Source organism: Sesamum indicum, linkage group LG3 (assembly GCF_000512975.1).
Source record: "Sesamum indicum cultivar Zhongzhi No. 13 linkage group LG3, S_indicum_v1.0, whole genome shotgun sequence".
Taxonomy (NCBI): domain Eukaryota; kingdom Viridiplantae; phylum Streptophyta; class Magnoliopsida; order Lamiales; family Pedaliaceae; genus Sesamum; species Sesamum indicum.
In genome coordinates this window covers 21,028,074-21,044,135 of record NC_026147.1, presented here as the reverse complement: position 1 = coordinate 21,044,135, position 16,062 = coordinate 21,028,074, and the positions used below count along the sequence as shown (strand labels likewise).

Here is a 16,062-nt window from a genome sequence, read left to right as displayed (position 1 = left end):
GCCATTTAGTCCGTCTAAAGTTTGAATGCACAAGACAATCCGATCGGTTCACGTTTTGCTCCCAGATTTCTACTATCAAACAATTCTCAAGTTTACACCTTAAGCATAAATGTTCTTGTCTAGAAGATAACTTGTAAATGATTCAGTAGTAGAAAGAACACATTTGTCTTTCTATCAAATTTCTTATGTGATTCTGTTTGTGTTTATGTCCTAAACTTTACACCGAAGGCCGAAAATGAGTATACTTCTGATGTCGAATTACGACAAGTAGGGCAAAACTAAAGATGTTAGATCTCAGACACGGGCAATTAACTTCACTCACCAGGATAGTGACTGAGGTGGTGAGCTACTCATAGTGGATCAATCCTGCTTGGGGATGGCAAAAGGGCGAATCATGTCGAGTCCAATTCAATATGAATTGGGTTTAAAAATGAATTTGAAATAATGGGTTGGATTGAAAATGAATTGGATTAGGTTGATGTTTATCATTTTTTTTATACTTAATATTTACAAAATTTAAATAATAATAATAAGATAATAATAGTTTAATACAACTTGTGGTATAATATAATACGATTAGATTTGTATTATTCATTGTTATGAAAAGTAATTAGGTTATATTAAAGATTCATTTGTTAAATATAAAATGAAAAGCCTCTAAAGTATTAAAAGATACTGCATTTTTCGAAACAAATCATGATGTGAATAGTTGTGAAATCGATTTCTCCATGATTCTTTCTTAAATTGAATTGTGAATTTTCAATCGCAATAATAATAACACATGTTAGTTCATTATAAATTATTATTAGATATTGATATTTGATATATTCATTGAAATTCATAATATAATTGTATACTGTCAATTTATTTAAAAAAAAAAAAAACTTAAATGGTCACGTATAAATTGCAGGTTTTTTGACTATTTTATAAAATTTTTCACTTTCCTTTAATTTGTTTCTCATTAATTTAAAAGTTAATAATTTATTAAATAAATTTTGAAAATTTTATTTTTCATAAAAATGTGAAAAGTTAGAAATGTAAAAGTATTTAGTGATATATAGTATAATTAAATCAATTCTAATGAACTTAAAACACATCATCAACCCATATACATCACCAATCTAGTTAAACTTTTATCAACCCATATAGAATCTATTATCAACCTACTTAAAATCAATCACCAACCCATATAGAATCCATAATAAACTCATGATTATAACGTATACGAATATCTTTCATTAATTCTATTATATTACTAAAATTACTTTTATTAAACTAATAGAAAATTAAATATGAAGAACCCGTTTAGGATCTATTAGAACCAATAATCTCAAGAGCAAGTCGACGTGCCTTAAGTATCCTCAAAATCTTGCTTTCAGGAGCAATAGGAGAAGCAATTTGCTTCCAGGTGAATCCACGTAGGACTATTTGCTCCATGTCATTTTGTTAGAACGAATAAGTTTCAACCGTCAAAATTAGGACACGTGGCAATAAGAGAAAACAAGTTGAAGGCATCCTTATCTTTAAGGTAACCACTTGTTTTCATATAAAGGAGCCATCCTCGCAAGGGGATGCCTTCAACTGAGTCTCAAAAGGTGGGGAATCCGACCATCTTACTTGAAAGATAGAGATACGGATAATTTTTAGCCGTCAAAACAGAAAGAACACATGAGACTCAATTGTAAAGAGATAATTCTCCTATCAAATTTAGGGAAATTCGGCCTTATCCCACCGACGGATGGGAATCCCCTATAAATTGTGAGCTCCCAAATCAACTTTTAATTTCGCACTTGCACTCTACTTTATTTATCTACTCTTATCTTATTACAATTTTATTCGTACAAATACAAACTAGAGCATCAAGTGCTAACAATGTTTTCTACAAGTTTCATTTTTATAGCTTGTAAAGTCCTGTCCAAAGATTTCAAGTTGAACCATCAACATCAAGCCATTTTTGGTCGCGTCAGGATTTATAGCCGATCAAGACAGTAACCCTGCTTTTGTTTTTTGATCGATATTAGAGAATTCAACAATACAAATAGTTCCTCTGCAACTCAAAAAATGGAGGCAGGTGACTTACGCTATAATCATTCATTTGCTCATGCGACTTCATAGGATTGTGACCTAATGTTCGTATATAATGCTGCAGTCTGATCCCCTAGGGAAGAAATCGTCTTTCTTCACAACTCAGAAGCTGTCACAACAGCTCATGAGATGTTGCCAATTCGAAGACAGACAAGAACCCTAAAAATGAGGTTAATGGGGGGTGGGTTTGGGTCATAACTACAAGTTCTTTGAATTTCACTGCTGCCCAGTGCTGATGGTGATGGGCCTCACTCGACATTCATTTTTATGCATATGGGATAAATGTAACCTGTTCGGACATAAGAAAGTCAGTCGAAACAACATTAAATACTGAAAATAGCAGTTCAGGGTTCGCAGGACTCTGTTTGTAAGATTAAAGCGCAAGTTGATAGCGATTGAGCTACGCACACATTCAATGCAACTTAAACTATATATGTAACTAGGTACGTCATACATGCATACTCACCATTCATTCTCATCTTCATCTAAATATTGGGTAAATTACGGTTGCCTCTTTTAAAATTTGGTATAATATAAATTCATCTATGTTGTTTGAAAAAAAAAATATAAATAATTTCATAATTTTAACGATTGTCTAATAATAAGTCTTTTTCATTAGTTTTCATTAGATTTTCATTCAATTTAGTGTCAAAAATGCTCTTTTGAATTATGAACTATAATTTTATATACTTTTTAAAATTTTCTAAAGTATTTTTATGGACTAATATTCCCTATGGTTATTTATTTTACCAACTTTTAATTTTTTTTATATATTCTCAATTTTTTTTAAAATTTTAGCAAGGGTAAAGTAATAATGTCAACTCTACATTTTAAGAGCTATGTAATTATTTTTCATTTAAAAAAATATTTATAAATTTTCAAATAATAAAAATAATATATAAAAAATAACCTTAATCCAAGTAGAGGCTTAATTTGAGAGGAGGTTCCAGGAGTAGCCCCTGAAGGCACGAGGCCTAAAGGGGGAGACCTCATTGAGACCCCCAACCCAGGAGCTCACAAGAAGGTTGAAAATGTGGGTTGTAATAAAGGCCCACCAGCCCATGAGGGGATAGGGTCTTGCTCTAGCTTGACTGCGATGACTGGGAGGTTGGCCGCCTCCACCATCCCTTGTTTTGAAGGTAATGAAATTTGGCACTAGTATGTATAGGAAAACACTCTATTGCAATATTTTGGAATATATTTTTAAATTGTTATTATCGGGGACATCCATTGCAATACATATAGAAACGGTTGACTTAGGAACATTTCTAATTTTATATAGTGTCTCAAACAGAGTTCCAACCACTTACGGTTACTACTTTGAAACAGTAGTTGGAATGGAACTAGTAACATTTGATTGGAGCTCATCTTGGAACGGTTTGACCGTTCCAAATTTATAACCCAAAGAAATGGTTGAACATGACGTCGTGTTTCAATATCCGTTTCTGATGTGTTTTAAAAACCGTTCCAAAATGAAACGGGCTTTGGAACGATTCCCCAAACCGTGCCAAATCCCTTTTTTTTTGTTTTTGTAGTGCTTTTCCAGGCTTGCAAGAGACTTAGCGCAAAAACTCAAGTTCAAGATTTACCTAATTATTCTAAAATTTAGATAAAATTAAAATAAATATATTAAAATATAGAATTATTATTTTAGGGAAGTCAGAACATATATATGGGCGTACCAAAGACACTGATCGTGAGTGCAATATCTGAAAATCACTATGATTGGTTGCATTATAGTTGTAATCTTAATTATTACCGTATTAACTATAATATCTTTATGTTGTGCTAATAATATATTATTCCAACAACATAATCATCAACCACTTTTCTATATTCATTGATGCAATTAAGTCGTCTCAATAATATTATGTTGTCTACGTGCGTTTACGACGCTAATAATAAACATTCTTTTATTTAGAATTAAAAAAAAAAAGAGAGAGAGAGAAATCCAACGTACAAAAGTATTGCTCATCAGAAATTTTTCTCCTTAAAGAAAAAGATAAATTATTTTATTGAGATTTGTCATAATTATAAATACTTTTGTATCAGTCCATTGTGGGGTATTTGTTTGACAACTGTTAATCTCAAAGGAGTATTTGTAATTTTTCAAATAAAAAGAAAATTCTTGTAATTATAATAAATCTCATCAAAACCCACTATAATTTATCCTAAAAAAGTTGTATTTATTGTAGGAAGGTTATTCAAATAGAAAATTATGTGAAATATTATAATACATTGATAGAATGGAATATATCTTCCCAAATTGGGAGTGCTGGACCTAAAACCCATCCTGATTTCATTATGACCCAAAATTCTCTTTATAAACCACTTAACCTTTAGATTCTCTCTCGATTAATTTTTTTGACTTTATTTAGTCGATATGATTAAAATTGAAGTACGCTATCATTATCTTTACAATATAAGTTCATTAAATATATTTATAAATATTATTTGGGCCTACAACATTAAAATCCCTAAACCCAAACTTGCTGATTTACTTGCCTCGTTGCCATTCCTGATATAAAGTCAAACTAGTAGTACTACAAATTTTACAAATATATATAACAAGTAGTAATACATTTTAACCTGAGAAAAAAATTACTCTATTTTCTTTTAACTAATGTGTAAAAATGAAAAAACAAGAGAAGATATGTTCCAGCAATGCACCAAAGAGTCGGGCCGGGCCCAATCTGCCTTTTCTTTATATTCTTTTTGTATCCTTTTTTCTTTTTTTTAATTTTCTAAAACAAAAATAGGAAAATGGAAAAGGCAGCTAAAATCTAGCGTTTTCGAAGCCGTGCAGATCGCTGACTCTGTTCAAAGATTTCTTCATGTGAGCCACTTTAGCCAGCTTCTCAGCCGCCCTCCAAGCCGACGTCGGCGTCAGCGGCTCCCCATTCTCATCCACGAACACCCCCGTATCTCTCTCCTCCGTCCTCCGCCGCACCATCAGCTGCTGCTGGTACTGTATCCGCCACTGCACCTCCGCCAGCTCAGCCTCCAAGCCCCTGATATACTCACCAGCCGACTCTGACCTCGACTGCAGCAACAACGCTCGAGCCGATGACAACAGCTGCATGGCGCTGGACACCTCGTTATGCTCGGTTAATCGCCGCGACTCGGCGACGGCTCGGCTGCTGATGAAAGCATTCCTCAGCCGTTCGATCCTCGGCGATCCGGATTGGATTGTCTGGGGCCTTGGCACCAGCAGCGCCTGATCCCTACCGTAGATCAGCTCTTGAGTGGCCGGGTCCTTGTAACAACATTTGACCGAAAGGACATGGTGTGACCCGACCCGTGAAGCGGGAACCCGGATTTCAATGAATAGTTCTTTTTCTTCCTCAGCGTATAGATCACCAAGCCGGATACAGCCCGACCCGAGCACCGTCGGCCGTTCGTTGCACGAATAGACGGCCGTGATCTCAGCCGGATCGGACCCGGATCCGAAGCCGAGCTGGACTCTCAAGTCCTGAACGACCACGCTCAACAACCCTCCCACGCATTTCGAGAAGGCGTCCTCAGCTGGCTCGCGGCCAAAGCCGGAGGAATGTACGGGTATCTCGACGTGGGCGAATCGGGTCGAGGAGACGTGGGATGACCCGCGCCGTTGGTTCGCATCGTTGTTGGGTGGAACGGCGTCGTCCTGGCCGTCAGATAGAAGTATTATGCTAGCAACTGGGTTTCTCTCCCGCCGTTCTTCAAGCACTCTAGTGGCTTGCTTCAGAGCTTCAGCCATGCTAGTCCCTTGGCTGCAACTGAGCCGATCAATGATCCGACGAGCCGTGCGCTGACCATTCGGCGTCATCCTCCTCAATGGCAAGAGTCTCTTGGGAGTAGCCGAAAAAGCCAGGATGGAGAGACGGTCAGCGGAGCCGAGTGAGGAAATGACCAAACGCATGGCTCGCTTCAGCATCTCCAGCTTGGCTCCGCACATGCTACCACTCACATCGAGGACCGTCACCAAGTCAATCGGCGCACGTTTCGCTGCGTCGCGGACGTGCGGCGGAGGTGGGGCCTTGACCTTCAAAACGACGGCGTATGTGTCGTGGGTGCGTCCCTGAGAAATAACCGCAGCGTCAGGCAACAAACTCACCTCCACATTTCTCGAATCCCTGTTAAACGCAAACGCATCATCGCTGCTCGAAATTGGATTCACGAAAAATCCCTGGAACTCCTCAACCTCCTCCGCTTCATCTTCAATAGCTTCGGGAATAGGAACGAACTTCGCACCAGCTTTGGGAGTTACCAATGGCTCATCATCGGCATAGCTTTTCACCTCAAACTGTTTGGTAAATTTGGGGCTGGAAACAGGGGTGGTTTTGGTGGGAGTGTTAGAATCAATTTGGACTATTTTTTCCTCTTCTTGGGGGGCATGATTTTGCTTGATTTGGGTCTGGTTTTGTGTATGTATTGCGAGTAGAGGAACATCTTTCCACGTGGTATTGCAAACGGGGCAGACGAGAGAGCTTCGCTTATTAACGTGCGAGGCTATACAGGGGAAGTGGAAAGCGTGGGAGCATTCCGCTGTGTAGATTGCCATTCCTTGACCTGTCTTCACGCTCTGCATACACACTCCACAGCTATTCTGCATATACGAAACCAAAATCAGATGAAATTTTGAACGGAGACGCATGTAAATAATGAAATTTGGGAAGCGAAATTGGGCGGGGCGGTAGTAGTTTCTTACTCTTGATAAACGGAGGGTGTTCTTGAGGATGGAGAAAGGGGATCTGGGAGACGATGGATTGGAGCCAAGACGAGTTCTAGGGCTCTTGGAGTGAGATTTTGGAGTGGTTTTGCACTCCAGTTTTGGGCTCACCAGATCAAGATTGTCACTGTTTTGATTAACAATAGTCTTGCATCGCAAACGAGGAGTGGAGGGATTGCTTCCTCCGAACTTCGTCTTAGGGCTCTGCTGCTTGTCCACCGCCGCAACTGATGGCGCGGCGACGGCGGCTTCTCTTCTGTCCCTAGGAACCGTATTGCAAAATGCTCTTCTCCAGCCTGTGCCCATTTCCCAATATCAACAGCAAGAAAATAACAACTTGTGTCGAGAATTTTATGCAGAGAAAGAGGGCTGAATCAGAACAAAACTAGAGATGAAAACTGGTGGACAGATCTGAAGAGGATGCAGCTGAGAAACAAGATTACAGGAGTCGAAATGCAACAACTGCAGAGGAAATCAAAGCACAGAAACAAAGAGGTGTAGAATAGTTTTTCCTAAGGATGACGAACAACAAAACTGGAGAGAGCTGGCCTGCTCCAATGATTGTTTCTTTCTTTTCTGTGTCAATAACAAAGCCCCAAAAGGGATTCTTGGTGCATCCAAACAGGGCCTGAAGGGGATCCTCTCTCTCTCTTGTCTACTGCTGTTGTATTGTTATACTCTTCCTTCTCTCTATATACGCACATATATACATGGAGGAATGCCTGCAATTATTTTACTTAATATATATTTTCTTGAAAATAATTATTTATTCGTGTAGACCCTAAGTTTCATATTACTATGAAAGGAGCCATATCTTGGAATACCCTTTTTTCTTTCCTATGGATCTTTTCCTTTTTGTAAGAAAAAAAAAATTAAGGTTTTTGTTTCTCAAATTCTCTTTTTTAATTTGTTATCTTGTAGTGTCATGTACTATAAATATTTAGTTGTAAATCAAACACATGTTAATACATACTATGCCATATAAAATATAAAATAAAACAACAAGATTTAATATTTATGACCCGTTTAATTTGGTTATTGATGATGGAAGAAATATTAAATAAATTGATATTTTCGAATACTATAAATACATACAAGAATATGAGTTCTTAACAAATATTTTACACGAACTCATCTTTTCAAATTCTGAAAGTTAAAACTCTGAAACTATATGGGTAACAGCTATACAACTTAAAACTGTACAAGTTAAAACTAAACGAGCTAAAAATTCATATATCCAACCCACTTGGATTCTCTAGCAGATGTGCCACTCTATGCCCCAATCAAAAGAACTAAAAAGAAAGTCATGTTCCTCTCTCCATATTTCATTTACCAATATGACGAGGGAAAAAACTACTAAATGTTCAGGTATAAAAAATAAGATTTCTTATTTTTATTTTATTGAAAAGTTCCATAAATATCAAGGTAATTATGTAATGCTGGCATAATATATATTTTACTGTTAATATGTTGTTTTTATACTCGATTTCATATTAAAAAGAAAACATTTTACTGTTAATACGAAGAAGGTTTATAAATGGTACTTATTGGGCTTTGTTAGAAAATAATTTATTTCGTTTATTTATCTGTCTATTATTGTAATAAAAAATGAGATATTTTATAATGTTATATGATCAAATAAAAAAAAAAGATAAAGAAATAAATGTTGGAGCGGATTGTAGTGAGAAAATGATGAGCTATTAGCATATCGTGCAAGGTTTCAATATTAGTAACATGACAAGGTACTGACGTTCGTGATTTCCCTTTCGTTATTTATTTCATCCCTCACGTCCATTTCCTTTCCCTTTATTAAACTAAGATTCTTAATTATAATTACATTAACATGATGTTATATGATTTTCAATAATATTGTATTTGGATTAATGAGTTTTGATACAACCCATCACTACTATGATCCAAAAGTGAAACAATCTGTATATATAACTTTAAGAAAATGGTCTAAAATTCAAATGAATGCATATAAGAGGAGGACACGGCTAATATCTGTGACCTCGATGAATAGTCCAAAATTCAAATGAAAGTGAACGGAAAGAGTATACGACCAATATATGTGACCTCGAGGAGATGGTTTAGTAATAAAGACAGGTATATCAAAAGAGGATATGATCAATTTGTTTGACCTTGAAGAGTTGGTGAATCAAATAATATAAAATGAGTATTCAAAGAAATAAATATAACGGCTTGAATCTACTTATTTTAATCAAGCTCTATATCAAATTTTGAATCTCCTGTATGACTAGATAAGTAGGGAGTAATTGATATGTGCCTTTTCTGTAATGGCCCAACATTTGGGCTTGGACGTCCTAAAGGTATAAACATCACTCTGGAAAACCTACATGTGTCCATGCTGTTAAACCATAACTATAAATATTTCAGCTCATTTTCATTTAAAGTATACAATTCAAGAAAATTTTGACCTCTTACTATTTTATTAGACTCATTAGTTGATCTGGATGTTGGAGTGTCCCCGTCGAACATGACCTCGCGGCCACAAGTTTGAAGGTAGATTCAAATTTTCAATAACAAATTTTTTGAAGGTGTTCAATCCTGAATAGTATTGTATTTCAAGCTCTTTTAATATGAAGTAATTATATATAATTTCTCAAAGTATTTATCTTAAATATAAGTTCTTCCATTTAAATATAACCTAATAGTAAATGTATCATCCGAGGGATACAATGGGTCAACATACAATAATGATTTGCTAGATAGCTATAGATCTTCCAACTCAAGACACTTCAATATTTAAACCGATCGATTAGGAAAAAAAATATTAGAAGAATGTAAAATCTTAAAAGATAATAAATACCAAAACTAATTTCTAAAGAGGAGGAATACCCCCATTTATAAGCATCCAGGACTTTTCTCCCAACCAATATGGAATGGGAACTTGTAACATTCCCCCCGATTTAATCCTTACCCTTGTGTGGTATGAGCTCCCTCTTGGCTGACCTTATATCGAACATTCCCACATAAATCCTCCTTCTTGGGTATTGATGAAATTTTGATTTTGATATCACTTGTGGTAGGTCCACATCTATCTCAAAAATTGATTACCGCAAAGGACTTATACCCCATTTATAACTAATTACCAGTTGAATATTAATTTGTTTTAAAGTAATTTCCTTGTTAATTATAGAGTATTATATTTATTTTGTAATTTATATATATATTTTTAAGTAAACCTCCAAAAAAATGAAGGGTAGAGCGGTCAATTTAGGGGGGGGGGGTTGATTCTTGATGTCAGCGTCCAACTTGGCAAGATCTGGGCTCTTTAATTACCATATCACTGCACACTGTAATCCATTAATTGATCTGAACAAATTTTAAATGTCCTGTTCCATTCATCCCCTCCTCCCCAAATTAAAAAAAAAAAACAAAGAAAGAAAAGAGAGGTAATGACTGCTCACTTATGTCAAAGCATTAATAAACCAGATGTACTTTACCAAAGGAAAATAATTAAAAAGATGAATATAATCACTTTTAATTTTAAGGACAAACAACTAGCTCTTATAACTTTCGTCATAATTATAAATATTTATTTATTTTTAAAAAAATATAAATATCGCCTAAAATTAATAGCGGTTTAACACCCCCCATTGTATGGAGAGATTTGTTAAAATATCGTTTTGTTCTAAAGGGATATTCATATTTTTTTAGATAATGAGGGAATATTTAACTATGATGAATTTGAGGAGAGCTCTTTGTAATTTTCTATAAATTTTTAATGATGATCTTGTTTGAAGGCTCCAAATCGATAGAGATGAGGGGTTTGAGTGTTTGTGAGGTTCTAGCAACAACAAATAATATATTGTATATAAGAAAATTTGATCGAAATAAGCTGACACACTCTATATATTTGGCAGTTTATGATAGCGAGATAATATATTTTTTTTATAAATCTTTTATTTGATGGGCTCTAAAATTTCAATTTGTTTTTTAAGGATGTAGTTTTCTAAGAACATATCAATGAAATTTCAATCTTGGCAAACAAATGATACATTAGTGAATAAGATCGACAGGGACTGTTGCACGTCATGTCAAATTTGACGATTTATGAGAACGAGATCATATGTCCTTTACAAATAGATTATTTGAGGGTTTACAATGATGTGCTGCAAAATTTCAATTTTTCTCTAGCAATTTTCTTAAAATAGATTATTTGAGGGTTTACAATGATGTGCTGCAAAATTTCAATTTTTTTTTAGCAATGTTCTTTTTAAGCACTGCTTTACAAAACTCCCAACTGATGCAAACAAATCATACATAAGCGCATCTAATTAACATGTACTGTTGCACGTCATGTCAAATTATTTATGCATTTTATTTTAGTAATCGTGGTTAGCTTAATCTTGAAAGTATTTTCAAAATTCCAAATATTCATTATTTTTGTATTTTTTTTAAAAAATAAATATTCATATATTCGAACTATTCTATTATAATATTAATTAGAATATAATATTCTAACTGTCCTTGAGTTGACTTTCAGTCCGATCACCAAAGATAATCATACTAAAACCATCTAACAGTATTTACGAAGTCAGTGATTTACAGAAACAGCCATGTGCTGTCACTCTAGTACTCTAATAATCGGAAAAACCCAAAAAATTCTTCCCCAACGCCTTTTCACACTCTCACCGGTGACGTATTAAGAGTCATCGGAAAGCGTGATTTCTGGAAACCCGATTTGTCAAAAGTTTCAGAGCACTTTTCGGACATCGGGGAGTGTAAATCCCACTAAAGTATGAATTCCAATCTTAACTTAATCATAATTAATCCCTTTTAATAATAAAAAGTTAGGCACCCAATCCCACTTTAGTTAACCGCATTAATTATTATTATTATTTTAGTACTAAACTGTTGTCCGCTTTTTATCCGACTAAGGTTGCCTGTGTCTTCTAGTGTTAGGTTCTTACCCTACTTTCACTGCCTTGTTTTGTTTCCATACGTTTCTTGATGATGATGATGATGATGATGATGATGGGGATAATTTACCAGATTTGATTAATTAAACCCTAATTAATGCCTACTACTACTATTGGTTAACATGACAACAACACAGCAATCACTAATTGAAGTGACTTATCTATGTTGATTTGTCGATTGTTTGACATGATTAGGGAGGGTTTTGTACAATTTGTCCATAAAGCACTCTTGTTCTTAGCCCTATTTTCTCCATCTCTAAGTTTGAACAAATTGTTGTTCGGATATGATTTGGTCGGACTGAATTCATTATATATATAATCGTTATAAATATAATTGTCGTGTAAATGATTATTTTTTATTAAATTATACAAAAATTGTAATACATTTGGTTCGAGCAAATCAGACACGATTTGAACTAAAATTTTCTCTATATTTTGAGCAATCATATTCTCAAGTGTTATGGCTCAATCAACGAAGCTGGGGAGGCTTTAAAATTGTGGGTTCGAACCCCACAACGATGTGAGATGTTGTTCTACTTTAACAATAGATATAATTTTATTTTAATAGTAAATGTTGATTATATGTAGTTATTATATATTAATAAATATATATTATATGATTATTATTATTGTTGTTGTTGTTAGATATTAAAATCTGATATTAATGAAAATATAGTCCATATATTGATTATAAATTCTTTTATGAATTCTATTCATTATATTGAAATAAATATCAATAAGATATGAATTTCAACTCAAAATTAAATCAATTAGTAAAAAAATAATAAAACATACGCGAAGAGATGGAACTATTCAAACTTCACGTGATTAGAGCTTGTTTAAGTTTGATTTACAATTCAAAAATATTTTTTTAAATTTAGTAAAAAATTCAAATAATTAAAAAAAAATGCATTTTACTCAATTCATCTAAGTTATATCTTTAAATTTTTTTACCCACAAATCTTGGAAACCTTGCTAAGTTGAGAAGATTCCCAAAGGAAAGATCTCCTCCATTTAAATATTTGTCAATCTTGGCCTACTTTTTAAGAGATAAAGATGAACTCTTTTTACAAAATAAAAAATAAAAATATCAACAAAATTAAATAAAGTGGAATCTAATATAAAACATTGTTCTTGGGGTGTGGCAATTTCCTCCCTCCAAAGTATAAGGGTGCAAATTAAAAAATTGCCACTCAACTCCTTTAAATATTAAAAAGTTATAACTTTACTACCATGCATTATTTGATTATAATATCCATAGGTATTGACCCTTTGGCTCATACCCAAACCTACCCTAATACATAGCTAAAACCATGATATTGCTTCCTAATTAATGTGGACAACTTCTAGGAAATTGATTGCTCATTATTATTAGATTATTATAGAAATGGAAACCACAAAGAATTAGAAGAATAAATGGTCCCGTGAAATATTATTTTTTTAATGATAAAGTACTGTAAAAACTTATAAGTATTCATACTTCTGCAATTGGATTAGGGCTCTTGATAATTTTATCAAAATATTAATTTTTCAGAGCCAATTTAAAAGATTTTTTCGTTCAGGGGTCCAATTTGTCCTGATGGTTGCATAATTAATTATAAAATAATTAATTTTTTAAAAAAGATGGTTATGACGTTTGGATTCACAAATCTTATAATTGGTTGTATGTAGACAGATTGAAAGCTAAATTTTAAAACTATTCTCATTCTTAAAGTTAATGAATAATGCGGCATAATGAGTAATCAAATGAAGAAAATTGCAGTAGAAAAGAAAAGTTGAACGACGTATAAAATTATTTATACACTCGAAATATAAATTTAATTTTATTCAATTGTAGGACTAAACGAGCACTCAATACATTCTCCATCAAAAACTCTAGCCATTTTTTAGTATTTGCAAGAATGGAAATCTCCAAAAGAATGAAACCAAAAAGCATATTGTTGAGATAGGGGGGCAAAGATTGACCCCAAAAGTTCCTTAAGTCAAGACACCTCCCACTAAAAAGTGGGACATTACCATTATGTCCTAATTATGTTGGTCAACACATAAATGGATTAGACTTAGGTACACATTTACTAAAGAAGAATAATTATTCAATTAATTTGTGACATGAAATATATGATGTTGGTGGCTTGAATTATCTACATGGCAATGGGCATTGCATGTGGAGTGTTTGGGCAATATTTGAACTCATCCCATCATGAGAAAGGGCCCTATCTCCATATGATATGATACCTTTGACCATGTTAGAAAACAGAAAGCACTAACCCTAGAAGAAATTTGTGAGACCATGATTTTGTTTCTTTGTTCTCATAGAAGCTTCCAAATAAGAAAGATTTTAGGACATTAAATCCATGTCATGGATAAATTGGCTTCATGTTCTTGGAAAGACGAAATTGATTTGTGCACACCATGTTCTCACTTTCATATGTTAATTGCAAGAATTAAAATATAAGATGTAGTTGTCATTAGTTATCAAGTCGATATCTCGATGTATTATATACATAAGTTATTTTTCTAATTAAAAAAATCTAGTATCATATGTAAAATGCTCTTAACTTTTGTAGCAAACAGTTTGCATCGAATTATCAATCATTCATGATTTAGATTAAAATATTATTAGAGAAACGATTAAGAGATCATTTTTCTTTATGTTTTGATGCATTTTGCATCGAGATGGTCCTTAAAATATGTACAATCGATGACTTATATAATATCATAGAACGAATTTTGAGACAAATATACTAATAAAACGACATTCATATATATATATATATATATTAATGAATAATTGTGCAGCATATATGCTGCTTTTCTACCCCAATACTATTATTTAATCCAACAAATACTACTTTTTAGCATTCTCATCATGAAGTCCAACAATCAACCTTAATATGTTTCCTAAAGGAAAAAAATGCAAGCAAATTTCTGTCATACTGTAAATGATTAAATTATTTTTTATAATTTTTTTGTTAGTAATTTATCCGTTTGTATATTTTGAAATGAAATAATTTACTTTTCTAAACAAGGGATAAATTGCATCATTTTGAAAAATACATGAGGAAAAATTGGTACCTTTTTTTATATGGGGATAATTTACTCATTTATAATATCAATATAGGGTAAATAAACCCTATTTCAAGAATATGTACAAATATATTCCACCCAAATGATAATTGGGCTATGATTATTTTCCAAATATTTATGTATAGTAAATTAAAATTTATTTATGTATTTATTGAAATTGTCAAATATAGAGGGGCTATACTGCAATTTCCCCTTGAATTTTGGAGCTGGGCCAGATTGAATTCTTGAAATGCAACTTCAGTTGAGGCCCCCTGTTTCCCACCTCCTAGCCCATCTATTAATTACTTGTTATATTTTGTCCAGAAATCTGCAATAAAAATAATTGTATATATATGAATAATTATTAATAATTGATTGTATGTAGTATTTAAAAATGGTAAATGGAGATGACTAAGGTCCCATTAATATTAATGTAATATATTTTGAGGGGTCCTAAGCAATGAATTATGGAAAATATTTCTGACTTGTGGTGCATGTGCTTCTGATTATGGCTATGCTTCCCAATCTTCTATAAATAAATTATTAAGGCAGAAGACCAAATTATATAGACATACAAGTCAGAAATTAAAGAATTTCAAGAAACCACATGATTTACAGAAATAGTATATGTTCCAAATAAAATAAATAACAGCTGACCAAACCCCAATTTTCCCTAACAATTTCACCAATCTGAATAAATTAGCACTTGTTTTACAAATTTACTGACCCTCTTGATAAGCTTGGGATTCATATATTTTTTGAGGTTATTTTTCTAACGTTGTATTTGAATTGAGTGATTTGAAATTACGGATCTAAAATCCCAAATAACAGACTCTTTGAATTTATCTGGATAATTCTAAATTCAAAAGATTTCAAATTATTCAACTTTAATTTTGAATTATATTTTCTTAAATGTTGATGAATTTTAAATTTTTATTTTTTTAATATAAAGTCAGTTGAAATCCTTTATTCAAATTCTTCACTTAATGTATGGCTGATTAGGATGATGCCACATGTCCTAGCATCAAGAGCTCTTATTTAGCATCCTGGTATATATGATCGCTTTCGATTAATCATGTAAAAGGTGCATATCCTTAACTTGTTTGAAAATGATTTCTTCATCTAAGGGGCAAAATAGTAAAACTCTATATTTTAACCACATCGTACAAATATAATTATAAGTAAATAATTTGTATTATGTACATGACATTTCTCATTAATAAAGTTTAGTAGATTACTAAAAGAAACAGAAAA

The 16,062-nt window shown here is 33.1% G+C and overlaps 1 protein-coding gene across 1 annotated transcript; it reads right to left on the bottom strand.

Annotated features, from left to right (window-relative positions):
- LOC105159055 lies at positions 4,564-7,489 on the bottom strand. The gene is made up of 2 exons (XM_011075989.2): positions 6,776-7,489; positions 4,564-6,673 (listed from the first exon to the last, which is right to left on the bottom strand). The coding sequence occupies exons 1-2, from the start codon at positions 7,100-7,102 to the stop codon at positions 4,862-4,864; spliced, it is 2,139 nt and encodes a 712-aa protein (XP_011074291.1). The 5' UTR covers positions 7,103-7,489; the 3' UTR covers positions 4,564-4,861.

Bases quoted from the DNA above. Each gene is read 5' to 3' on its own strand.
- LOC105159055 (XM_011075989.2), bottom strand. From the start codon at position 7,102: ATGGGCACAGGCTGGAGAAGAGCATTTTGCAATACGGTTCCTAGGGAC. The intron at 6,674-6,775 runs GTAAGAAACTAC...TCGTATATGCAG, and splicing joins ACACCCTCCGTTTATCAAGA to AATAGCTGTGGAGTGTGTAT.